The 27,647-nt window shown below is 43.4% G+C and overlaps 1 protein-coding gene across 5 annotated transcripts; it reads right to left on the bottom strand.

The window, feature by feature from the left end:
* Positions 1–334: 334 nt before the first annotated feature.
* LOC106565289 (uncharacterized) lies at positions 335–26,456 on the bottom strand. Of its 5 annotated transcripts, none has more exons than XM_045691396.1 (4): positions 26,096–26,359; positions 17,297–17,417; positions 14,270–14,313; positions 335–765 (listed from the first exon to the last, which is right to left on the bottom strand). In XM_045691396.1, exons 1-4 carry the CDS (start codon positions 26,191–26,193, stop codon positions 750–752), a joined length of 279 nt encoding a protein of 92 aa, XP_045547352.1. In that variant the 5' UTR covers positions 26,194–26,359; the 3' UTR covers positions 335–749. The 5 variants fall into 5 exon arrangements, 1 of the variants encoding a protein (XP_045547352.1); XR_006757995.1 differs by lacking the exon at positions 26,096–26,359 and adding an exon at positions 19,231–21,704 and having other exon boundaries at positions 338–765; XR_006757997.1 differs by lacking the exons at positions 335–765; positions 26,096–26,359 and adding an exon at positions 26,387–26,456 and having other exon boundaries at positions 13,896–14,313.
* Between the last annotated feature and the right edge of the window lie 1,191 nt (positions 26,457–27,647).

Here is a 27,647-nt window from a genome sequence, read left to right as displayed (position 1 = left end):
ATTCTCAATGGCTGAAACGTTCATAACAAATTGTTTTGCAATTTCAGTAGAAAGTACAATGTCTACGTTGCACAGTAATATCGCTATTGCTAATATTTTATATCACCACGGGTTTGGAGGATTGAGAATCCACGTCCGGAACCCCTAGTTGAAGCCCTATAGGTTGATATTGAGCAATACTAAGGTGTACTCTTCTTTCATCAGTATGTCTAATCATGAAGACCTTGGAAGATAGCCAATGCAGTGGGCTAAACCCGTCCACCCAGCCGTATCTTTTTCTCTGTGTTGAGCATGGGGCGGAGGTTATAGCGGGCTAGTTGTTTCAGCATTTAAAACAGGCCATGCGTCACCGTTTTGTACTTTATTGATACCAATTATTGCAGCTATAACCAAGATAATACCTACATGGATTTCACTGCTGCAAGGATGTTGATGGCCATTCGAAAACCCATCTCACAATAATACAGATTAAACCTTTATAAAATTGACAACTTCATTAACACAGAGGCCATTTTTCTCAGCACCGTATTTTTGAAGTGAGGCTTCAACAGGTTACATGAAACCCTGGTATGGTTATACACCGCAACCAGACAACCTGTGTGAGTGTCTTTTTATCATGCCCTCACTGAAAAGTGGGAAAGCACTGCTTTATGAAGAAAGAAACTTTTAACGTCAATGAAAAAAATACACTGAAGGTGAATAGATCCATCCAAACTGCTCGTCTTGTCATTTTCCCATCGAAATGACCCTTACTTTCTCCTAAACCTGAAACAGAACAAACATATCAAAAGATTACTACAGTGCACATGTACACAGTACGCATTGAACAAAGCCATTCCAAAAGGTTCAGTAGTCTCAGGGAGACAGCGTGGCGAAGCCGGTCCAAGTCTGCTGGGTCTGTCATGGCCAGTTCGTACTATAAGGGCACAAGGCGAGACCCAGATGCAGACACGGGAGGCAGATGATTCGAGTCTCTGATATTTATTAGTATCCAAGGGGCAGGCAAGAGAATGGTCGCGTACAGGCAAAATGTTCATAACAAGGTCAGAGTCCAGGAGATACAGAGTGGAAGGCAATCTCGAGGTCAGGACAGGCAGAATAGTTAGGCAGGCGGGTACAAAGTCAGGGCAGGCAAGGGTCAAAACTAGGAGGACTAGAAAAAGAGAGATAAGAAAAAGCAGGTGTAATGTTCATCGTTTGGAGTGGACCAAACTGCAGCGGGTATATTTATCATCTTCTTTTATTTGAAGGAAAAACAACAAAACACTTACACAAAACAAACAACGAAAACAGTCCCGTAAGGTGCTCAGACTATACAAGGAACAACCACCCACAAACACAAGAGAAAACTAACCCACTTAAATATGGCCTCCAATTAGAGGCAACGACAATTGGATGAATCTAATTGGAGGTTGTTCCAAAACCCCAACATAGAAATAGAAAAACTAGATAAACACATAGAAATAGAATAACATAGAACAAAACCCAAAACACACAAAACAAACACCCCCTGCCATGCCCTGACCAAACTACAATAACAAATAACCCCTTTTACTGGTCAGGACGTGACAGCAGGAGCACAGGAAAAACACGCTGGTTGACAAAACAAGACGAACTGGCACAGAGAGACAGGAAACACAGGGATAAATACACCAGGGAAAATAAGTGATACCTGGAGGGGGTGGAGACAATCACATGGATAGGTGAAACAGATCAGGGTGTGACATAATGTACATGTAGGTAGAGTTATTAAAGTGACTTTATATAGTTAATAACAGAGAGTAGCAGCAGCATAGAAGAGTGGGGGGCAATGCAAATAGTCTGGGTAGCCTTTTGATTAGCTGTTCAGGAGTGTTATGGCTTGGGGTAGAAGCTGTTTAGAAGCCTCTTGGACCTAGATTTGGTGCTCCGGTACCGCTTGCCATGCGGTAGCAGAGAGAACAGTCTATGACTAGGGTGCCTAGAGTCTTTGACAATTTTTAGGGCCTTCCTCTGACACCACCTGGTATAGAGGTCCTGGATGGCAGGAAGCTTGGCCCCGTTGATGTACTGGGCCGTACGCACTACCCTCTGTAGTGCCTTTCGGTCGGAGGACGAGCAGTTGCCATACCAGGCAGTGATTGCAACCCGTCAGGATGCTCTCGATGGTGAAGCTATAAAACATTTTGAGGATCTGAGGACCCATGCCAAATATTTTCAGTCTTCTGAGGGGGATGGGTTTGTCGTGCCCTTTTCACGACTGTCTTGGTGTGCTTGGATCATGATAGTTTGTTGGTGATGTGGATGCCAAGGAACTTGAAGCACTCAACCTGCTCCACTACAGCCCCATTGATGAGAATGGGGGCACGATCAGTCCTCCTTTTCCTGTAGTCCACAATCATTTCCTTAGTCTTCATCACATTGAGGGAGAGGTTGTTGTCCTGGCACCACACGGTCAGGTTCAAGTACACGTCCTGGTAATCTGTCTGGCCCTGCGGCCTTGTGAAAGTTGACCTGTTTAAAGGTCTTACATCGGCTGCGGCAAGCGTGATCAAACAGTCGTCCGGAACAGCTGATGCTCTCATGCATGTTTCAGTGTTGCTTGCCTCGAAGCGAGTATAGAAGTTATTTAGCTCATCTGGTAGGCTCGTGTCACTAGGCAGCTCTCAGTAGTGCTTCCTTTTGTAGTCTGTAACAGTTTGCAAGCCCTACCGCATCCGACGAGCATCGGAGCCGGTGTAGTGCATTCGATCTTTGTTCTGTATTGATGCTTTTCCTGTTTGATGGGTCATCAGAGGGCATAGCGGGATTTCTTATAAGCTTCCAGGTTAGTGTCCTGCTCCTTAAAAGCGCAACTCTACCCTTTAGCTCAGTGCAAATGTTGCCTGTAATCCATGGCTTCTGGTTGGGGTTCAGATGTCGTTCTCGCTGCTGGTGATTTTTTGATCCACCTCTACGCAGATGACACCATTCTGTATACCTCTGGCCCTTCGTTGGACACTATGTTAACTAAGCTCGAGATGAGCTTCAATGCCATACAACTCTCCTTCCGTGGCCTCCAACTGCTCTTAAATGCAAGTAAAACTAAATGCATGCTCTTCAACCGATCGCTGCCCGCCTGTCCAGCATCACTTCTCTGGACGGTTCTGACTTGGAACATGTGGACAACTACAAATATCTAGGTGTCTGGTTAGACTGTGAACTCTCCTTCCAGACTCACATTAAACATCTCCAATCCTAAATGAAATCTAGAATCGGCTTCCTATTTCGCAACAAAGCATCCTTCACTCATGCTGCCAAACATACCCTCGTAAAACTGACCATCCTACCGATCCTCGACTTTGGCGATGTCATTTACAAAATAGCCTCCAACACTCTACTCAACTAATTGGAGGCAGTTTATCATATTGCCATCCATTCTGTCACCAAAGCCCCATATACGACCCACCACTGCAACCTGTATGCTCTCGTTGGCTGGCCCTCGCTTCATACTCGTTGCCAAACCCACTGGCTCCAGGTCATCTACAAGTCTCTGCTAGGCAAAGCCCCGCCTTATCTCAGCTCACTGGTCACCATAGCAGCACCCACCCGTAGCACGCATATCTCACTGGTCACCCCCAAAGTGAATTCTTCCTTTGGCCGCCTCTCCTGCCAATGACTGGAACAAACTGCAAAAATCTCTGAAGCTGGAGACTCTTACCTCCCTCATTAGCTTTAAGCACCAGCTGTCAGAGCAGCTCACAGATCACTGCACCTGTATATAGCTCATCTGTAAATAGCTCATCCAATCTACCTCATCCCCATACTGTATTTATTTATTTATCTTGCTCCTTTGCACCCCAGTATCTCAACTTGCACATTCATCCTCTGCACATCCTACCATTCCAGTGTTTATTTGCTATATTGTAATTACTTTGCCACCATGGCCTATTTATTGCCTTACCTCTCTTATCCTACCTCATTTGCACATGCTGTATATTGGTTGCTTGTTTGTTTATTCCATGTGTAACTCTATGTTGTTGTATGTGTCAAACTGCTTTGCTTTATCTTGGCCAGGTCACAGTTGCAAATTGCAAACGAGCTAGCCTACCTGGTTAAATAAAGGTGACATATAAGGTGAAATAAGTTGAAATATATTTTTTTAAACAGTCACTGTGGGGAGGACATCCTCGATGCACTTATTGACTAAGCCAGTGACTGATGTGGTGTACTCCTCAATGCAATGGGAAGAATCCCAGAACATTTTCCAGTCTGTGCTAGCAAAACAGTCCTGTAGTTTAACATCTGCTTCATCTGACCACTTTTTTTATAGATCAAGTCACAGGTGCTTCCTGCTTAAAATTTAGCTTGTACGCAGGAATCAGGAGGATAGCGTTATGGTCAGATTTGACAAATGGAGGGCGAGGGAGACCTTTGTACGCGTCGCTGTGTGTGGAGTAAAAGTGGTCTAGAATTTATTTCTCTCTGGTTGCCCATTTAATATGCTGATAGAAATTAGGTAAAACTAATTTAATAAGTTTCCCTCCAATTAAGTCCCCGGTCACTAGGAGCACCGCCTCTGGATGGACGTTTTCCTGTTTGCTTATGGCAGAATACAGCTCATTGAGTGGGGTTTTAGTGCCAGCCTCAGTCTGTAGTGGTATGTAGACAGCTATGAAAAATACAGATGAAAACTCTCTCGGTAGATAGTGTGGTCTACAGTTTATCATGAGATACTCTTGACATCTAGTGGAAGCCATAGGAATTACAATCTGTGAGCTAGAATTGCATAGGACCCATAGCTTTCAATTAAAAGAGCATGGGCTCAAAAATAAAAATCAGCTTGGTTTTTCTTTGGATTTTCTCCTACCATATCAATTGTGTTATAGTCTCATACATTATTTTAACATTTCTATAAACATCAAAGTGTTTTCTATCCAATAGTACCAATTATATTCATATCCTGGCTTCTGGGCCTGAGTAACAAGCAGTTTACTTTGGGCACGTCAGTTAGACAGGAAGTGGAGAAAAATAGACCCTTGCCTGAAGAAGTTGGCACACTTAACCAACATGGCTACCACAGCATTCTGGAGCAATACACCATCCCATCGGGTTTGTGCATATTGGGGCAATCATTTGTTTTTCAACAGGGCAATGACCCAAATCACACCTCCAGGCTGTGTAAGGGCTATTTGACCAAGGAGTGTGATGGTGCTGCATCATGTGATTCCTTCACTATTATTCTACAATGTAGAAAATAGTACAAATAAAGAAAAACCCTGGAATTAGTAGGTGTCCAAACTTTTGACTGGTACAGTATATAAATATATTTACTCCAAAAATATATGGGGGATTGGAAATGATGCAGACAATTACATTGATGGAAGCTACAATCTATCTGCAATATTAAAGCTGATCTACCCCCCAAAAAATAAATAAAAAGACCCTGGTGAGGAAGACAAGCATGCAGATGAGCTTCCCTGAGACTGTTTCTTCGGTTTGTGCAAAGTCACAGTTTCTTCAGCTGTCCGGGTGGCTGGTCTCAGACGATCCCGCAGGTGAAGAAGCCGGATATGGAGGTCCTGGGCTGGTGTGGTAACACGTGCGGTTGTGATTCCGGTTGAACGTACTGCCAAATTCTCTAAAAAGACCTTGGAGGCAGTTTAAGGTAGAGAAATTAACATGAAATTATCTTGCAACAGCTCTGGTGTACATTCCTGAAGTCAGCATGCCAATTGCACATGGCATTGTGTTGTGTGACAAAATTTCACGTTTTAGAGTGGCCTTTTATTGTCCCCAGCACAAGGTACACCTGTGTAAAGATAATGCTGTTCAATCATCTTCTTGATATGCCACACCTGTCAGGTGGATGGATTATCTCGGCATAGGAGAAATGCTTACTAACAGGGAGGTAAACAGATTTGAGAGAAATACGTTTTTGTACATATGGAAAATTCATGGGCTCTTTTATTTAAGCTCATCAGACATGGGACCAACACTTTACATGTTACGTTTAGATTTTTGTTTAGTTAAAATTAAAGGTTGTTTTTCCAGTTTTCACAATCAAAATCACTTTTTAAAAATAGAAAAACAACATTGAATGTTTGTAAGTCCACAATAATGCTTCAACCACATCATGAGACCACCTTTGGGGTCTGGGAAAATGTTGGAGTGTAGTTACCCTTTAATTCAAGTGCGCACTTAGCAACAGGCTGTTGTTTAGTGGTGTTTTTGTAGCGCACATGTGATAGTAGAGTTTGCAGAACAAATTCCCACTGGATTGATGAAAATAATCATGATATCACCTTTCCAGGTAAGCATAGGCTAGTAGTTAATACTTAATTGAGAAGGTTTTTGGAAATGCCTTTCCATCAACCAGAAAACTGTTTAGATTAGCATTGTCGCTAACAGATACACATAGTGATAGATGCACTCGCAACACACACACACACTTGAAATACTTTATTTGAATCCACCTATCAAATTTACAATAAATGGATCCAAACATTTCAAACGTCCCTGTATGTATGGCACTCAAGGGTACAGAAATCACCTTCTTCACCGAACAGCTGGGCTGCCCACAACAGCTGAAACAGAGCAGTACCTAGCCAATTGCTTTGCCCTAGTTTTTGTCAGGCCCGCAATCTGGAGGCCACACACTGCAAGCCTGTGTGCGTGGCCTAGACTTCCGAACACCCAAGGCTGTCCAAGCGTGCCACGAGGGGCTGGTACTTAAGCAGCTTCTCGGCAAAGGCCTGCTCCATGTAGCCGTCAAATGAGTAGCCCACTTCCAAAATGAGCACCTCCCCCTGGCCTTCCCCCACAACAACAATATCTGGCGTATTTGGCACACAGGAAAACACATCATCATCAACATCAAACCAGCTTCCCCTTACACAAGAATGTTAATGCGTTGTCTCACCTCGCTGGCTTTCAGGTCAACAAGGCAGTTATGTATTGCAATGTACAAATGCTTGTATGAACAGTAGCCATTCACAACATGGGCAAATGACTCCATTACATTTGACTCATGTAGAATACAAAATGGGTCATAGTTTACGGGGCACCAGAGTGCTAGATTATATTTTGTTGATAAAACTTGCAGCCTTGCCTTAACAGTAAAGGTGAGAACGTCCTTGCCAATGGCAGCAATGGGAGACAGAGTGGTCAGCCCAGTTTCAGTGAGTTTTCCCTGCTACACAAAGCAGTAGACATGCACGCACCACACACACACTCTGGTTGCCTCTTCAGAAAGTGGCAGGAAATACGAATCACTGATGCATTCTGTTCATGATAAACATGGGTAAACTAATAATTTTTTATACATTTAGTTGATTCCCTACTAAGGTCAATACATTTTTTATATTGTTGAATTCCGTTTTAATGCCTGGATACCGTGAGGGCCCTAATGATCATATTTGGACCAGAATGCGGCTCTCCACTACCTACAGTACCATCAGAAAGTATTCATACTCCTTGACTCCCCATTTTGTTATGTTACAGCCTGAATTCAAAATGGATTAAAAAAAATAAAACATTCTCACACATCTATACACAATGCCCCATAATTACAAAATGAAAACATGCTTTTAGACATTCTTGAAAACTTATTGAAATAAGTATTCACACCCCTGAGTCATGTGGTGGATGAATCAGAATTAGTTGAGCAACATAGATAATTAAGATGTCTTATCTGCATAATATGCTTATGTGATATACTTGTTATTAGAATATATCCCTTTGGACTCTGGTGTTGGCAGTTGCACTTCTTCCCTCAGCTGGGGAGAGGGGAAAGGTCAGGCTTGTCTTTTACATGTCCCTGGTGCTATGCAGAATATCAGAAAGGGAAGAGGACAGGAGGGAACATTGTCTTCATATGTGAATGTATCTGTTAAACCATGTGAAGGGATGGTGTGATTAAGGGGGAACCAATTACTGGTTTCCACAATGTTTGTGTGCCAGTCACTCCCTCCTTTGGCCTTGGGGGATGTGTGTGGTAGTGTCTAGAGTTGACAATTGATTTATGCCATTGGATGAGTTGGTGTTTTTGCGCTAGGAGTAACAGGAACAAGATAGCAACCTCGTCTTAGGGGCCAAACTGAACGATAATTTATAGCGAATGCTATCTGGCTACGGGATACTCCTTTCTCATTTATAAAGTCTCACTTTGTGAACTGTTCCTAAAATCTGTGGTTTGTTATGTCAACTTGGGGGTGGATCTTTGCTATAAAAGATCTCAGTAGCCATTGTGTTGCCACTCTCAATGGATCATTAGAAATGGTGAATCTTTGAAAGTCATTGCTTTTGCAAAGCTCTTATTATTAAAGATTTAGTTTAAGTATAACTCTGACTTGTGTGATAAGTTTGTCTCTCCTCATTTGCTAATACAGAAAGTAACCACCACAGTCAATACATGTTAGAATCACCCATGGCAGTGATTACAGCTGTGAGTCTTTCTGGGTTAGTCTAAGAGCTTTGCACACTTGGATTGTACAATATTTGCCCATTATTATTTTCAAAATTGTTAAACCTCTGTCAAATTGTTTGTTGATCATTGGTAGACAACCATTTTCAAGTCTTGCCATAGATTTTTAAGCATATTTAAGTCAAAACTATAACTCTGCCACTCATGAACATTCACTGTCTTCTAGGTAAGCAACTCCAGTGTAGATTTGGCCTTGTGTTTAGGTTATTGTCCTATTGAAAGGTGAATTCATCTCTCAGTGTCTGGTGGAAAGCAGACTGAACCAGGTTTTCTAGGATTTTGACTGTAATTAGCTCCATTATATTTTATCCTAAACAACTCCCCAGTCCTTAATGATTACAAGCATACCCACAACAGGATGCAGCCACCACTATGCTTGAAAATACGGAGAGTGGTTCTCAGTAATTTATTGTATTGTATTTTCCCCAAACATAACACTTTGTATTCATGAAAAAAAGTTAATTGCTTTGCCGCATGTTTTGCAGTATTACTTTATTGCCTTGTTGTAAACAGGATACATGTTTTGGAATAGTTGTATTCTGTACAGGCTGTCACTTAGGTTAGTATTGTGGAGTAACTACAATGTTGTTTCTCTTATCACATCCATTAAACTCTATCTGTTTTAATGTCACCATTGGCCTTATGGTGAAATCCCTGAGTGGTTACCTTCCTCTCCGGCAACTGAGTTAGGAAGGACGCCTGTATCTTTGTAGGGACTGGGTGTATTGATACACCATCCAAAGTGTAATGAATAACTTCGCCATGCTCAAAAGGATATTCAATGTCTCCTTTTCTTTACCCATCTACCAATAGGTTCCCTTATTTGCGAGGCATTGGAAAACCTCCCTGGTCTTTGTGGTTGAAATTCACTGCTCAACTGAGGGACCTTACATATAATTGTACTGTATGTGTGGAGTACAGAGATGAGGTCGTCATTCAAAAACCATGTTAAACACTATTATTGCACACAGAATGAATCCATGCAACTTACTATGTGACTTATTAAGCATAGTTATACTCCTGAACTTATTAATGCTTGCCATAACAAACAGGTTGAATACTTATTGACTCAAGACATTTCAGCTGGAAGTAGGGGTGCTGAGGGTGCTACAGCAGCCCCTCTCTCACAAAAGTAGTGTACTGGGGCTTTACTAGTCCTGTATTAGCGGGCTAATCTAGCAGTCTGTAGAGCTAGACTAGGGGGGGTCTAGCTAGAGCTAGACCCCCCCCGGGTATTCTGTGCAGGCCAATCATAACAACTCTAATTAGAATATAAAAAATTCAGGCTGTAACAACAAAATGTGGAAAAAGTCAATGGGTGTGAATACTTTCTGAAGGCACTGTATTCTTCCTGCAGTGATGATTCACCATGTTCATTGAATGTTTTCATAATTTATCTGCAGATAATTGCTGAAAGGCCTACCAAAATTAGGGAGCCAATTGCCAAGTGAACAGTTCTCTCACCGATGCGATTCGGTAGGCTACACTGACTGACGAGATGACAGTCACTCACTTTATCTTAGGAAAGGAAACCTAGGAAACCCTTTGGTTTGCTTGTCCCGATGCGATACTATGGACATAATGTATATCCACATTGTATGATTTATAAATGGCAAAGGGATATAGGGGATTTACTTTATTCAGTCAGAAAACTAGTTAACACTTAGTGTTCAGTTGTCAGTCAATGCACAGTAAATAGCCTACCATGAGCCATGACTCTGCGTGGATGGCTATGTGAAACACAAATTAATGTGCCAGAAAACAATAAGTTGAAGATTCTGACTCATCGTTACAACTTACATTACATGGGACGTGCAAATTCACGAGTATCATGCTCTCTCCCTCCTCTGTGTAAAGAAATTTGACTCTAACCAACCAGAGTGCATACAAATTGTACCAGGAGGCGGGACAGCAGACAGCGTTTTCCTGTCATGGCTCGCTTTGTGACTGACACGCACCTATCCTATCAATAGATCGCTAGAATCAAATCAAATTTTATTTGTCACAGAGCGGTGTAGAAGCGGTGTAGACCTTAAAGTGAAATGCTTACTTTCATGCCCTTAACCAACAATGCAGTTTTAAGAAAGAGATAAGAATAACAAATATTTAAAGAGCAGCAGTAAATAACAATAGCAGGGCTATGTACAGGGGGTACTGGTACGGAGTCAATGTGCGAGGGCACCGGTGTCGAGGTAATTGAGGTAATATGTACAGTTGAAGTCGGAAGTTTACATACACCTTAGCCAAATACATTTAAACTCAGTTTTCACAATTCCTGACATTTAATCATAGTAAAAAATCCCAGTCTTAAGTCAGTTAGGATCACCACTTTATTTTAAGACTGTGAACTGTCAGAATAATACACTGCTCAAAAAAATAAAGGGAACACTTAAACAACACAATGTAACTCCAAGTCAATCACACTTCTGTGAAATCAAACTGTCCACTTAGGAAGCAACACTGATTGACAATACATTTCAAATGCTGTTGTGCAAATGGAATAGACAACAGGTGGAAATTATAGGCAATAACAAGACACCCCCAATAAAGGTGTGGTTCTGCAGGTGGAGACCACAGACCACTTCTCAGTTCCTATGCTTCCTGGCTGATGTTTTGGTCACTTTTGAATGCTGGCGGTGCTTCCACTCTAGTGGTAGCATGAGACAGAGTCTACAACCCACACAAGTGGCTCAGGTAGTGCAGCTCATCCAGGATGGCACATCAATGCGAGCTGTGGCAAGAAGGTTTGCTGTGTCTGTCAGCGTAGTGTCCAGAGCATGGAGGCGCTACCAGGCCAGTACATCAGGAGACGTGGAGGAGGCCGTAGGAGGGCAACAACCCAGCAGCAGGACCGCTACCTCCGCCTTTGTGCAAGGAGGAGCAGGAGGAGCACTGCCAGAGCCCTGCAAAATGACCTCCAGCAGGCCACAAATGTGCATGTGTCTGCTCAAACGGTCAGAAACAGACTCCACGAGGGTGGTATGAGGGCCTGACGTCCACAGGTGGGGGTTGTGCTTACAGCCCAACACCGTGCAGGACGTTTGGCATTTGCCAGAGAACACCAAGATTGGCAAATTCGCCACTGGCGCCCTGTGCTCTTCACAGATGAAAGCAGGTTCACACTGAGCACGTGACAGACGTGACAGAGTCTGGAGACGCCGTGGAGAACGTTCTGCTGCCTGCAACATCCTCCAGAATGACCGCTTTGGCTGTGGGTCAGTCATGGTGTGGGGTGGCATTTCTTTGGGGGGCCGCACAGCCCTCCATGTGCTCGCCAGAGGTAGCCTGACTGCCATTAGGTACCGAGATGAGATCCTCAGACCCCTTGTGAGACCATATGCTGGTGCGGTTGGCCCTGGGTTCCTCCTAATGCAAGACAATGCTAGACCTCATGTGGCTGGAGTGTGTCAGCAGTTCCTGCAAGAGGAAGGCATTGATGCTATGGACTGGCCCACCCGTTCCCCAGACCTGAATCCAATTGAGCACATCTGGGACATCATGTCTCGCTCCATCCACCAACGCCACGTTGCACCACAGACTGTCCAGGAGTTGGCGGATGCTTTAGTCCAGGTCTGGGAGGAGATCCCTCAGGAGACCATCCGCCACCTCATCAGGAGCATACCCAGGCGTTGTAGGGAGGTCATACAGGCACGTGGAGGCCACACACACTACTGAGCCTCATTTTGACTTGTTTTAAGGACATTACATCAAAGTTGGATCAGCCTGTAGTGTGGTGTTCCACTTTAATTTTGAGTGTGACTGCAAATCCAGACCTCCATGTGTTGATAAATTGGATTTCCATTGATTATTTTTGTGTGATTTTGTTGTCAGCACATTCAACTATGTAAAGAAAAAAGTATTTAATAAGATTATTTCTTTCATTTAGATCTAGGATGTGTTGTTTAAGTGTTCCCTTTATTTTTTGAGCAGTGTAGTAGAGAGAATGATTTATTTCAGCTTTTATTTCTTTCATCACATTCCCAGTGGGTCAGAAGTTTACATACACTCAATTAGTACTTGGTACCAATCCCTTTCATTTGTTTAACTTGGATCAAACGTTTTGAGTAGCCTTCCACAAGCTTCTCACAATACGTTGGGTGAATTTTAGCCCATTCCTCCTGACAGAGCAGGTGTAACTGAGTCAGGTTTGTAGGCCTCCTTGCCCGCACACGTTTTTTAGTTCTGCCCACAAAATTTCTATAGGTTTGAGGTCAGGGCTTTGTGATGGCCACTCTAATACCTTGACTTTGTTGTCCTTGAGCCATTTTGCCACAACTTTGGAAGTTGTCCATTTGGAAGACCCATTTGCGACCAAGCTTTAACTTCTTTACTGATGTCTTGAGATGTTGCTTCAATATATCCACATAATTTTCCTCCCTCATGATGCCGTCTATTTTGTGAAGTGCACCAGTCCCTCCTGCAGCAAAGCATCCCCACAACATGATGCTACCACCCCCGTGCTTCACGGTTGGGATGGTGTTCTTCTGCTTGCAAGCATCCCCCTTTTTCCTCCAAACAGAATGACGGTCATTATGGCCAGACAGTTCTATTTTTGTTTCATCAGACCAGAGGACATTTCTCCAAAAAGTACGATCTTTGTCCCCATGTGCAGTTGCAAATCGTAGTCTGGCTTTTTTATGGGGGTTTTGGAGTAGTGGCTTCTTCCTTGCTGAGTGGCCTTTCAGGTTATGTCCATATAGGACTCGTTTTACTGTGGATATAGATCATTTTGTACCTGTTTCCTCCAGCATCTTCACAAGGTCTTTTGCTGTTGTTCTGGGGTTGATTAGCACTTTTCGCACCAAAGTACGTTCATCTCTAGGAGACAGAACGCGTCTCCTTCCTGAGCGGTATGACGGCTGCGTGGGTCCATGGTGTTTATACTTGCGTACTATTGTTTGTACAGATGAACATGGTACCTTCAGGCATTTGGAAATTGCTCCCAAGGATGAACCAGACTTGTGGAGGTCTACCATTTTTTTCTGAGTTCTTGGCTGATTTCTTTTGATTTCCCCATGATGTCAAGCAAAGAGGCACTGAGTTTGAAGGTAGGCCTTGAAATACATCCACAGGTACACCTACAATTGACTCAAATTATGTCAATTAGCCTATCAGAAGCTTCTAAAGCCATGACATAATTTTGGGGAATTTTCAAAGCTGTTTAAAGGCACAGTCAACTTAGTGTATGTACACTTATGACCCACTGGAATTGTGATACAGTGAATTATAAGTGAAATAGTCTGTAGACAATTGTTGGAAAAATGACTTGTCATGCACAAAGTAAATGTCTTATCCGACTTGCCAAAACTATAGATTGTTAACAAGAAATTTGTGGAGCGGTTGAAAAATGAGTTTTAATGGCTCCAACATAAGTGTATGTTAACTTCTGACTTCAACTGTATATGTATAAGGCACAGGGCAAGACTAAGATGCAGACATGGGAGGCAGATGGTTCGAGTCTCTGATATTTATTAGGATCCAAGGGGCAGGCAAGATAATGGTCGTGTACAGGTAAAAAGTTCATAACAAGGTCATAGTCCAGGCAGGCAGGCAGGCTCGAGGTCAGGGCAGGCAGAATAGTCAAGCATACGGGTACAGAGTCAGGGCAGGCAATGGTCAAAACACTGGTTGACTTGACAAGACGAACTGGCACAGAGAGACAGGAAACACAGGGATACATACACCAGGGAAAATAAGCGACACCTAGAGGGGGTAGAGACAATCACAAGGACAGGTGAAACAGATCAGGAAGTGACAGCAACCCTCCCAGTCAACCAGGTACTGGAAACCCCTGCCCCGTGGTCGAACCCTCAGGAGGCGTCTCACCGTATACGCTGGCTGGCCATCGATGACACGGGGGAGGGATGGGCCTAGAAACAGAAGACAGAGGACTGTGAGACAAGGGCTGGTCTAGAATATATTTCCCTCTGGTTGCACATTTAATGCTGATAGAAATGAGGTAAAACTGATATAATAAGTTTCCCTCCATTGAATTCCCCGGCCACTAGGAGCGCTACCTCTGAATGAACGTTTTCCTGTTTGCTTATGGCAGAATACAGCTCATTGATTGGAGTTTTAGTGCCAGCCTCAGTCTGTGGTGGTATGTAGACAGCTACGAAAAATACAGATGAAAACTCTCTCGGTAGATAGTGTGGTCTACAGCTTATCATGAGATACTCTGCCTCAGGCGAGTAAAACCTTGAGACTTCCTTAGATGTTGTGCACCAGCTGTTGTTTACATACATGCATAGGCCCCTGCCCTGTGTCTTACCAGAGGCTTCTGTTCTATCCTGCCGATAGAGTGTACAACCCGCCAGCTGTATGTTCTTAACCTCTTGGGACTAGGTGGGACGCTAGCGTGCCACCCGTGGTGCACTCCATCAACAGCAGGTGCATTTCAAGAGCGGCAAATTTGAATCCAAATAAATGTCAAAATTCAAATTTTTCAAAAATACAACTATGTTACACCATTTGAAAGATAAACATCTCCTTAATCTAACCACGTTTTACGATTTCAAAAAGGTTTTACGGCGAAAGCATAAATTTAGAGTATGTTAGGACAGTACATTTACAAGAGTTGTGTGTAATGTTTTGTCAAGTCAAAGACAGGGTCACCAAAACCATAAAACCAGCTAAAATGATACACTAACCTTTTACAATCTCCATCAGATGACACTCCTAGGACATTATGTTAGACAATGCATGCATTTTTAGTTCTATCAAGTTCATATTTATATACAAAAACAGCGTTTTACTATGGCATTGATGTTGAGGAAATCGTTTCCCTCCAATAACCGGCAGTCAAGTCAGCGTCACAAATTAAATAATTAAAATTAGAAAACATTGGTAAAATATTATATTGTCATTTAAAGAATTATAGATTTACATCTTTTGAACGCAATCAACTTGCCAGATTTAAAAATAACCTTACTGGGAAATCACACTTTGCAATAATCTGAGCACTGTGCCCAGAAAAATACGCGTTGCGATACAGACTAGACGTCATGTTGGGGAGATCTAAAATCGAAAATACTATGTAAATAATCCATTACCTTTGATTCTCTTCATCAGATGTCACTTCCAGGTATCACAGGTCCATAACGAATGTAGTTTTGTTCAAAAAAGCTCATCATTTATGTCCAAAAATCTCCGTCTCGTTAGCACATGATGTAAGCCAGCCGGACTTCTCGTCATGAACGAGGGGAAAAAATATATTTCCGTTCGTTCAAACATGTCAAACGTTGTATAGCATAAATCATTAGGGCCTTTTTTAACCAGAACATGAATAATATTCAAGGTGGACGAATGCATAGTCTTTTATAACGTATTGGAACGAGGGTACCCAACATGAAGTAGCGCGCCAGGTGTCTAATGGGACATCACCGTTCCATGGCTCTTGTTCGGTCAGATCTCCCTCCAGAAGACTCAAAACACTTTGTAAAGGCTGGTGACATCTAGTGGAAGCAATAGGAAGTGCCAAAATATTCCTAAACCCCTGTGTTTTTCAATGGGATAGGTTTGAAGTCAATACAACACATCAGGTATCCACTTCCTGTCAGAAAATGTCTCAGGGTTTTGCCTGCCAAATGAGTTCTGTTATACTCACAGACACCATTCAAACAGTTTTGGAAACTTTAGAGTGTTTTCTATCCATATATAATAAGTATATGCATATTCTAGTTACTGGGTAGGATTAGTAACCAGATTAAATCGGGTACATTTTTTTTATCCAGACGTGCAAATGCTGCCCCCTAGACCCAACAGGTTAATGTCGTCGTTCAGCCACGACTCGGTGAAACATAGGATATTACAGTTTTTAATGCCCTGTTTGTAGGATATACGTGCTTTCAGTTTGTCCCATTTATTTTCCAGCGATTGAACATTAGCTAGCAGGATGGAAGGCAAGGGCAGATTAGCCACTTGTTGTCTGATCCTCACAAGGCACCCTGATCTCTTTCCGCGAAACCTCCATTTCCTTTTCCATCGAATCACGGCGATCTGGGCCTGGTCGGGTGTCTGTAGTAGCGTATCTCTCCCGTCCGACTCATTGAAGAAGAACTCTTCGTCCAATTTGAGCTGAGTAATCCCAGTTCTGATGTCCAGAAGCTCTTTTCGGTCATAAGAGACGGTAGCAGCAACATTATGTACAAAACAAGTTACGAACAACGCAAAAAAACTAACAAAATAGCATGGTTGGTTAAGAGCCGATAAAACGGCAGCACTCCCCCCCCGGCGCCATTACATGGATAGAATGGTGCCAGGGGTCCCGTGTGGCTCAGTTGGTAGAGTATGGTGTTTGCAATGCCAGGGTTGTGGGTTCAATTCCCAGGAGGGACCAGTACGGAGAAAAAAATGTATGCATTCACAACTGTAAGTCACTCTCGATAAGAGTGTCTGCTAAAATGTAAAAAAATGTAATTCATTCTCGTGCGAGACGCCTCGACAGACTACTGAATTGAAACATTGAAATCAAAAGAATCCTTGTTTATTATGAATTGGAAAAAGTTTCAGGCAGAAAATTAGTCTGTAACCGGCTGATCAGCCGGCGCCAATGGAAAACACTGTCTTCTCCTTGTTCATGGCCAGATTGGGATGATGGTGATGGCCATTAAAGTAGTAAAACATTCATTTAGTAAGCCACCTACTTGGAACACAAAAGATGAAAAACCATGGCTCATATTCTTATTGTCTTAGAGTAGGAGTACTATACTCCATGTTATCATTCATTTTGATCTTGAAGGCAAAACTGATACTAGATCAGCGCACCTACTCCTGAGATGCTTTACGAACACGGCCCAGTTCTTTATAGAATATGAGTAATTAGCTGTTTAAAAGTGTCTGATAAAAGCCCACCTTTCTGGACAGGCTCATCCTCTGGCATGGCCCTGGCTCGTTTAGGTGTGCGGTCCCTCTTGGCTGCTCACTCGGCGTACATCTGGGACTTGAGGATCTCAAACTGGGCTCTGTCCTCAGACTGAGAGGCACAAAGAGAAAGCGGTGATTGGACAATATACACAGCTGACTGAAAAAGTACGTGACCCAAAGATGATGTATATACACACACGTCTGCTTTGCTTTACAATGTTTATGTAGTTGTATGTTGTACGGAAATTATAGAGAGACGTGCACAATACAATGTCACTCTAGCAAATTGAATTTCAGTGGAGACAACTAGGGAAGAAAAGGGTATCTAGCTCCAACTGCATAGTCAAAGTAATAACGCTCAGATAGAGTAGCGTCCTATCCAGGAAGCTTTACATCAAGCTGCCTCGCGCTTCAGACAGAGGATAGGCTTCTGCCATATGGGCCGTTCTGGCTCGGACAAGGCTCCTTACTATATGGACTGATGTATACCCGGATAACTTCAGGATACTCTAAGATTGCTAAGTAAACATAAATGTAATTTAGCTATATGACAGAACTGACCACTTGGAGATTTGAGCTGGCTAGCCTGAGTTGGACTTTCAACTGTTGCATCCCTTACCAGTTTATAACTAGTTCAATACCATATCTAGTGTACAGAGGACATGAAATGGCAAATTATTACCGTAAATTCCGGACTATAAGCCGCAACTTTTTTCCCAGGCTTTTTTCCCACTTTTCTTTTTTTTAATTTTTTTTTTTAAAACACATTCTATGACGTGCTCAGTTTTTTGGTGGCATGAAGCTTTCATTAGACCAATGAAATTGCCGAACGGGTTACGGTCAAACAACTTTTTTGTTTACTGTTTAGATTAAATCGAGCGCTCTCAAACTTCCCATCATTCTGATTACGGTAGTCATTTTGTCACCCTCATCATGGCAAAGACACGGAGAAATGCATATGATGCAGCTTTCAAGTTGAAGGCGATTGGTCTGGCTGTTGGAAAAGGAAATAGAGCTGCTGCACGGGAGCTTGGTCTTAATGAGTTGATGATAAGACGTTGGAAACAGCAGCGTGAGGAATTGACTCAGTGCAAAAAGACAACTGAAGCTTACTGCTAATTATTTATTTTTTTGTTACAAACCGTGTTTCGTTAAAGCCTATTTATTTTTGTTACAAGCCGTGTTTCGTTAAAGCCTATTTATTTTTGTTTACAAGCCATGTTTCGTTAAAGCCTGTGTAAAGTTCATTTGTTTCAATGTACCGGTAGGCACCTGCGGCTTATAGACATGTGCGGCTTATTTATGTTGAAAATAAATTTTAAAAATTAATTCAGTGGGTAAGGCTTATATTCAGGTGCGCTTAATAGTCTGGAAATTACGGTAGTCAAATGTAATGGTTTTGATGCTATAAAGTATGTAAATGATTACGTAAAAGATTCCTGAGTGGAAATACCATTGATGGGGAATTCTGTTAACATTCATTTTAATTATACAGAAAAAAAGACAGAAAAATCTTGGAAAAAAAAAAAAAATTGAAAAATGGTACCAGTCAAACAGAGAACTAATGTCAAGTTGTGTATGGTTCACACTGCAGCTCTTTGCCCAAACTTGAAAAAGGCCTTTAAGGACTGAAGGACGCAAGGGACAACTCAATTTTCTTCTGACTTCTTTTATTTCTTTAGTCAGTTAGTTAGTTAGTTAATTAGTTCATTAGTTAGTTAGGTTGATAACCTTTAAAGGCAAAACACAAAAAGAAATATACATTACTTCAAGTAAGGTCATTTCAAATTAAATATATAATCTTAATGTAGTCATATTATCTAAATTATACTATATACTAAATTAGACAATTGGTCTCAATTCTCAACACAAATAAACACCTAACTGGCAACAATTTTACACAACAATGTCCATGTGCCTACCGGTTGAGTGTCCAGAATCCTAAATGAGCTGAATGTGTATGGATGAGTCTCCTCTTCCGTGAAGGACTTCCAGTGAAATGCTTTTCCACCAAACATTTCACCACCTGCTATCACAAAGGTGCACCAGTATATATGTTCCCCAGGGAAACACAAGCTAATGATGGGTTCCACAATGCATACACTCTTTCGCCCCCTGTTGGTGTTTTATCTTTGAAATCAGTTGAAAATCTGAACGCCTTGAATATGAATACCTGTCTTTTGACGCAACACCTCCCACTTGATCTCCTGGTTCTTGAACCCAAGGAGGTCACATCGGCTCCATCTTCGATCGCTTTACTTCTGCTCTTCTACAGGTAATAACACAACCAAACGCCTGACGTCCCTGTGAAGAATTGTAGCAGGGATTTTGGTTGAACGTTTCTTTGCTTTGTCTCCACAAACATGCTTCAAAGTTGAGATGGGATAACTTGGGAAGGTTCGTATATTTGCATCTCTCACAATGCCCTCCTTGTCAGCGTTGACATTGACGACCCTACCAAGCTTATACTGACTCCTCAAAGCGTTCTGGTCTGCAAGCCAGACGACGTCTCCAACGGCCACGTTTCGCTGCTTTGTGTGCCACTTACTCCTCACAAACAGGTTAGGTCCAGCCAACTGACTCCACTTCCTCCAGAACCAGTTAACTTCTGCTTGAATGACTCTTAACCTTTTGTAGGAGTAGTCTTCAAACTCAAAGCTTCCTAAGTCTCCCCTAGGTCCAGTCCTTCCAAGCTGAAGAGAATTAGGGCTGATGTATTCTATGCAGTCCTCCCGGCTCTGAGTCCTGGCATCTATGGGCCTTTCATTGGCAAGGTTAGCAGCCATGAACATAAATGTTTGAAACTCACTCCATGTGAAGAGTCCTTCGCCTCTCATATTGTGCAAGGCCCGCTTCACAGTGCGAACAGCTGCTTCTGCAGCACCATTCCTGTGAGGGGAGTCTGCTGGGTGGATCTTCCAGCTCCACTCTGTTCCATGCTTTGAAGCTTCATTTTCAAGCTCAGATGTAATTTGTTGATCCAGGAAGTGGTAGAGCTCTTTGAGGGCAGGTCTGGCACCCACAAAGTTCTTTCCAGGATCTGACCACAGTTTCTTTGGATGCCCTCTCAGTGCCGTGAATCTTTGGTAGGCCAGTAAGAAGCCTTCAGTTGACTGGTCACTGACAACATCTGTGTGTATAGCTCTGGATGCCATACAGCAGAAGACAATTCCCCACACCTTGAGCTTGACTTTCTTTCTCACCTCGTCCTTGACTTCATATGGTCCAAATAAGTCCACTGTTGTGTACTCAAATGGTCTGGCTGGTGTTATACGCTCGGGTGGAAGGTCACTCATGATTTGTTGGCACTTTCTGGCCCTAGCCTTTCTGCACACCACACAGTTGTCAACTCTCTTTTTAGCCAGCTTCCGGCCTTTTATCACCCAGGCCTTCTTCCTCATCCGGAGGAGTGTACCTGCTATTTCTTTATGGTTTGCATCATGGGCCTCTTGGGCTAGGAGAGTGGATATCCATGCCTCATATGGTAGAATTGGTACAGCAGTCTCATCCTCATCAAAGATCTTGAACCTCCCTCCACAAACCAAGAGCCCAGTCTCTTCATCTCTGTAAACAGCGAGTCTGTTGAGAGTGGTGCCTTGAAAGGTTATACCTTCTTGTGCTGCAAGGAACAGGTCTCTTAGTGCATCTTCACACTCCCCAACAGTGAGTACAGCTTGTTTGCCTCTGGACTTCCAGTTTGTTGAAAGAATTTCCTCCCACTTTGGTTTATCTGAGGCTGAATTCCTGGTCAACACTTCTTTCCATTTCGTTGCAGCTCTCCAAACCCAGGCAGTGACTCGGATCAGCCTGGTCAGGCTGCTGAATTTCCTGATGTCAATCAGTTTTGTTACCGCAGAGCCAGCTGGTGGTCTTCGGATCTTAGTCTTAGGTTCATCTGGGTTATTTTGCCTGCTTTGCTGTGCATCACTCTGACTTTCCTTCTGAACTCCCACTTCAGGAAGTACATCATTCTTGTTTCTCTTGGCCTGCGCTCTGGTCAGTGCTGCAGAGAAATATTTCCTTTGAAGTTTGTTTATGCCTTCCTTGGCATAAGCTGCAATTTCTTTGGCTGACTTCTGTGGCCACTCTTCCATGGGTTGCCGCAGGAACGCTGGTCCATTTTGCCACATGGAATCTTCTTGGAGGTCTTCCGGGGCTGCCCCTCTTGTTATGATGTCAGCACTGTTCAGGCCTCCCGGGATCCACCACCAGTCTTCGACGGATGTGGATTTCTGGATCTCTCCGACTCTGTTCGCGAAGAAAGATTGATACCCATAACTGTCTCTCTGGATAGCTCCCACCACAGTTTGACTGTCCAGCAGATGGAGCCATCGTTCAATTTCTATATGACTGTGTTTTTCAATGTACTTTGGAAGTCGTGCTGCGCAGACAGCACCGCAGATTTCAGCTTTCACTGCCTCCCCTTTTGGTCCAAAGGTGTGAGTTTTGCTTTGGACTCAACCAACCTGACTTGGATGCCTTGCTCGGTTTCCCATCTGAAGTACACTACAGCTCCATAGCTCTTCTCACTTCCGTCAGAGAATGTTATTCCCCAAGGTTTACCAAGCCAGTTGACTGGTGTGAGGCTTCTGTGGAAGGTGATTTGGCTAAGACGTGTGTACTCCTCAAACAGTTTGATGGCTTCTTCTCTCAATTGTTCAGACAGAGGTTTGTCCCACGTGTTTCGGGTCAGAGTTTTGCCTCCAGCTTCTTGAAACGCCTTTCTGACAAGAATGGCGCCCTTTTGTTTGGCAGGTGTGACGAGGCCTATTGGGTCATACAGGCTAGCTACTTGGCTTAGCAGTTCTCTTCTCGTCAGTGGGTTTGGAGTTTTCCCTCTCACCTCTTCTTCAAGGAGATTTTGTCCGACTCTCATCTTCTTTTTCCTCTTTGAGAAATTGATTGAAGTCATAAGGTACAGTTCGTCCTCTTCAACAAGGTATCCAACTCCAAGGGCTTTATTGTCTCCTTTCCTCATCTGGTTTGGGAGAATAAGTACTGTGCCTGACACCGCTCCTTGTTCTCCTGGTACGATCTCCTGCCTCCCACTTTGGCCTGACCGGACCCAGGGTTTGAGGAAAAGTCCGCCTGTCCTCAGGATCTCTTCAACTCCTTTGGTGTCCTTGTCCAGCTTTTGTAAGTCATTATGGGAAGTCAGGATGTCATCGACATAGGCATCCTCTTCAAGGATCCTACGTTCCTCCTCCAGGTGAGCGAACATGGGCAGTTTTGCTGTCTCTCTCATGGCCAGTTGTGCAATGCACCCTGCTGGTCGATCGCCAATGTTGACTCTGGTGATGGCATACTCTTCAATCTCTTCCTCCTCAGTGTTTCTCCAGAGAAATCTGTGGAGATGCATCTCCAGGTTTTCTAACCACACCGAATTGTACATCTTCCTGATGTCGCCAAGAGCAGCATGGACACCTCTTCTGAACCTGAGTAGTACTGCTCGGATGGGATTGAGGACATCAGGCCTTTTCAGCAGCAGGTCATTCATGCTGACCCCTTTAAACTTCTGGCTGCTGTTCCATACCAGTCGCACAGGTGTTGTGACAGTGTGGGTTTGGCGCCACCAAGTGGCTGACGTACCATACTGGTCCTTTCCAGCTGGCGATCATCTCTTTGGTGAGTTTCTTTGCTGCTCTTCTCTCCACCATTTCATGCACTTGAGCTGTGTATGCCATTTTCCACTCTGGCTCTTTCTTGAGTTGTTTTTCTGTTCTTAAGAAGGTGGCTTCAACCCCACTCCTGTTGTAGGGAAGGGAACTTGGATCTTGAATCCAGGGGTATTTTGTGTCCCAGTGCGGTTCATCGCTGTGAGCATCTGCTTTGATGTACGTGAGGCCTTTCCTTATGATCTCCAGCTCCCTTTCCTCACTCAGAGTCATTTCCTTGCCTCCTGGTTGACAATTGCCGCACCGGCATCCTCCACACTTCGGTTCGCAAGCTGCTCCAATGCTATCCCATTTCCACCAATCCAAGAACTCTCTGCGAGCAACTGTGCTTTTGGTTTCAGCTGTGAACTCGTGTTTTAATTATCTCTTGATACTTGACAGCGGTTGCTCTCATGGATCGAGCAAAGTGCGTTCCAGACCATATCGACTTCTTCAAACAGATCTGGATGTGCTCCACCAACAATCTTTCCTAGCGGGCTCTCCCATAAGACAAGGTCTCCAATCATCTTCACTCTTTGCGGAGCAAGTCTTCCTTCAGACCGGAGAGCTCAATGCTCTCCGGTCTCCTCAGATCTCCTAGACTGACTTCTGGGAAGAACTTCTTGAGTTGCTCAGGTTTGATGACTCTGTGGATGTTGGCAATTTCATTCAAACCATAGCAGACAAGCTCATGGGCTCTTTCTGTGCCTCTAGGCATTTTGACCCTCACTCTGAGGAGATATCTTCTGGTTTTAACCTTCATGGCCATCCCCCCAACTCCATGGACGACTAAAGTGATGTTTTCACTTCGAAGATTTAATCTCCTGGCAGCTCTGTGGGTGATATAATTTGTGTCTGATGCCAAGTCGATCAGGGTTCCAATTTTTTGTCCTGCATTGGCAGTTACCTCGAGCAGCATTAGAATAACTGGCAATTCTTCTACTGCACCTGACACAATCTCTCCAAGCTGGATCTTTTCACCACAGTTTGTCTTTGCGGTGATGTTGGTGAACGCTCTCTTGAATTTGTCCGCCATCTCTGGGGAGAGTTTAGATACAAATTCTTCCCGCTCCTCAGTCCGCGTATGCCTTCTCACATTGAATTGTCTTCTTTCTGAGTCACTCCTCCTGAAGTCTCCCTTCAGGCATAGAAAGAAATGGTGGTCTTTTTTACAGTTTCTGTTCCTGCACAGGTATGTCTCTTTGCATTCATCATCTTCTCCATGACAGACCAAGCACCTCTTGCAGGCCCCCGAGCTTTTCTACAGCAGCCAACTTTTCCACCGGCTTCAGTTCCTTGAAACGCTTGCAAAAGAATATATTTTCTCTGTGCTTTTCATCACCACACACACAACACAGCCTCCTTTCGTTGTGGACCGCGTGGATGCATATTTCCTCTCCATGCAAGCATTTCTCGTTTTTGGCCTTTCACTCACTCCCAGCTGCTCCAGTTTTTCAAGAATTTCCTCTTGTGTTTTCAGGAATTTAAGAAGGTTCTCAAAGTGATTATCTGGTGTGACATTATTCCTCGGATTAACCATGAAGACAAGCCACTCTCTCTTGATGTCGTCAGGTAACTTGCTTTCTATGGATCTGATCACTAGAGGGTTGTTGATGGCTCCTGTGTTTTCAAGCGCCGTGAGGTCATCCAGGGCCTTCTCTATAGTTTGGATCATGTCGATAACTTTTCTAGGCTGATTTGCCCTTAAAGCAGGAATTTTCTCCAGATCCTCCATTATCTCCAAGGCAATTGTAGACTTGTTTCCATATCTGTTTTCCAGCACCCTGAACATGTCCTCAGCAGTGTTGTAGGAAGACAAACGGAGGCCTCTGCATATCCTCTCATCTATACTGTCAATGAGTTGGATCCTCTTTACTTCGACTGAGCCTGTTGGTTCCCCCTGCTTTTGCAGACTCTCCCAGTCTCTTCTCCATCGATGGAAGTTCCTTTTATACCCACTGAACTTGGGTAGACAGATTGGCTTTATCCTCAGTGTCGGTTGTGGAGCTGGCATGGGAACCTGCAGCACTCTCCCTCTGTCTCTCTCATCTTCTGCAATTCTTTGTGCTGTGAGAAATCCTGCCCTCCTTGCTTCAAGGTTGTTGCCGAATGCCTTCAGATCCTTCACTCTCCCTCCGAGCCTTTCCTTTTCTGCCACCGGAATCCACATCTCCCACTCTGCTAGGCTTGCGATTGCATTTTGGACTTGTGTTTTCACACTATCCCACCGTAGCTCAAAGCCATCTCTGTTTACAGCGGTAACAGGTAGCCTGTGATGGAGTTGCTCAGATGTCTCGGCTTCATGGATTGCAGACTTCACCTCATTTTCGCCATATCTAGGCCATAGATTGGACTGGACCATCTCCTTGACCTCATCCAATCGTGCCTCGCATTCTTGGAACGTCTTCTCAAGTTCAGCCTGCTTCTCCTTGCTCAGTTCAGCTTCTTCACCCTCATCGGTTCCAGCTTCAATGTCTGCCAGAAGGCCAGCCCTGTACTCGTCATTTGTCTCACTGACCGTCCTCGCCTCCGACTTGAGCTTCTTGAACTCCTCTTGTAGTTATCTTTTAGTCATGTGCTTTGCGACTCTGCTAAGGAAGTTTGCCTGCTTGGTAAAAGTGCTTTTAGCTAAAGTTATTTTTTGCTTCAGCTCCTTCACTGTTATTCCAAGAGCTTCCTCCGCCATGTTGAGATGTCAGTCAATATTCCTCTCTGCGACGACAGCTTTCCTGACTTCAGGCCGTTAATCCTTTTGTCTTCACTGCCACGCGGTTATCAACTGTCAAGTTGTGTATGGTTCACACTGCAGCTCTTTGCCCAAACTTGAAAAAGGCCTTTAAGGACTGAAGGACGCAAGGGACAACTCAATTTTCTTCTGACTTCTTTTATTTCTGTAGTCAGTTAGTTAGTTAATTAGTTCATTAGTTAGTTAGGTTGATAACCTTTAAAGGCAAAACACAAAAAGAAATATACATTACTTCAAGTAAGGTCATTTCAAATTAAATATATAATCTTAATGTAGTCATATTATCTAAATTATACTATATACTAAATTAGACAATTGGTCTCAATTCTCAACACAAATAAACACCTAACTGGCAACAATTTTACACAACAATGTCCATGTGCCTACCGGTTGAGTGTCCAGAATCCTAAATGAGCTGAATGTGTATGGATGAGAGTCTCCTCTTCCGTGAAGGACTTCCAGTGAAATGCTTTTCCACCAAACATTTCACCACCTGCTATCACAAAGGTGCACCAGTATATATGTTCCCCAGGGAAACACAAGCTAATGATGGGTTCCACAATGCATACACTCTTTCGCCCCCTGTTGGTGTTTTATCTTTGAAATCAGTTGAAAATCTGAACGCCTTGAATATGAATACCTGTCTTTTGACGCAACAACTAATATGAGCACTCGTACCGATAAATCTTTCTTTTTCCCCTCTTTGATGAACTTCTCACTCTTCTTTCCCCTTAGGGCCAAGTCAAAGTCCGCCAGAGCTTTGGCCACTGGCAGAAACAAAGGTGAAATAAAGTTAAATCATGAATTATGCAGATAGAGCTTTTTGCTGCCTTTGGGCTTTACAAGGTGCTCACACACAGCTCAAAGAAAACAGATACATCTGCACACAGACAGTTAAGCCTCAAAAGGCTAATTTCAATGTACATACAAGAGAGACCAACAAAGTGCTGACCATAGCTGGGTCTTAGTCAAGGGCCTGTTTTAGTTGAGCTGTAGTTGAGTTCGTGGGCATTGGTTGCAGTGAGATGAGCTATGCTGTCCATGGTAATGCACTGCATGTACTGTGTATATAACATCGAAAGGGCAGGATGTTGTGATATGAAGATGCCATCTAGTAGCAGCGAGGAACATGGTAGGGAGGTTGGCAAGCCTATAATAAGTGTTGGTCTGCGGTACTCACTGCAGTCTTTCTTGCGCTCATCGTGCATTTTGAACCACGTCCTCTGGGGGTCTGTCTCATCTGCGTTCTGTGCTAGCTGCTTCTGTGCCACACTGATCTTAATGACACGTGCGCACACATACACAAAATACACATACACACATATGACCACAGGAACACACTACCATCTATTTGAATACACACAATATGCTGCTTTTAACCTGAGCCTCCGTGTAGGCCATGGCCCTCTCCTCTCTCTCCAGGCGCATCACGGCGTACACGTCCTTCTTCAGCTTCTCAATCAGGTCTCAGAACTTTGAAATCACCTCTGACGGAGAGAGAGAACAGCTCAGTCATCACAAAAGCACAACCAGAAAGAAAAAAAAATCAATTTAACTTGTTGTCATCAAATTGAATAATCCTTTAAGAATAACATCAAATTGTACAACTTTGGAGGACTACAGTCGTGGTCAAAAGTTTTGAGAATGACACAAATATTAATTTTCACAAAGTTTGCTGCTTCAGTGTCTTTAGATACTGTCAGATGTTACTATGGAATACTGAAGTATAATTACAAGCATTTCATAAGTGTCAAAAGCTTTTATTGACAATTACATGAAGTTGATGCAAAGAGTCAATATTTGCAGTGTTGACCCTTCTTTTTCAAGACCTCTGCAATCCGCCCTGGCATGCTGTCAATTAACTTCTGGGCCACATCCTGACTGATGGCAGCCCATTCTTGCATAATCAATGCTTGGAGTTTGTCAGAATTTGTGGATT

Source organism: Salmo salar, chromosome ssa12 (genome assembly GCF_905237065.1).
Source record: "Salmo salar chromosome ssa12, Ssal_v3.1, whole genome shotgun sequence".
Taxonomy (NCBI): domain Eukaryota; kingdom Metazoa; phylum Chordata; class Actinopteri; order Salmoniformes; family Salmonidae; genus Salmo; species Salmo salar.
Note: the sequence above shows the minus strand (reverse complement) of the source record. Positions and strands in the feature narration are given on the sequence as shown.

What these genes read in the sequence shown, in the direction of transcription:
- LOC106565289 (XM_045691396.1), bottom strand. Translation starts at nt 26,193, where the DNA reads ATGTTTGGTGGAAAAGCATTTCACTGGAAGTCCTTCACGGAAGAGGAG. An exon ending in GGATTCTGGACACTCAACCG is followed by an intron (nt 17,418 to 26,095) that starts GTAGGCACATGG and finishes TGTGCCTCTCAG; the next exon opens with TCTGAGGACAGAGCCCAGTT. An exon ending in GGATGAGCCTGTCCAGAAAG is followed by an intron (nt 14,314 to 17,296) that starts GTGGGCTTTTAT and finishes TTCTGTTTCTAG; the next exon opens with GCCCATCCCTCCCCCGTGTC.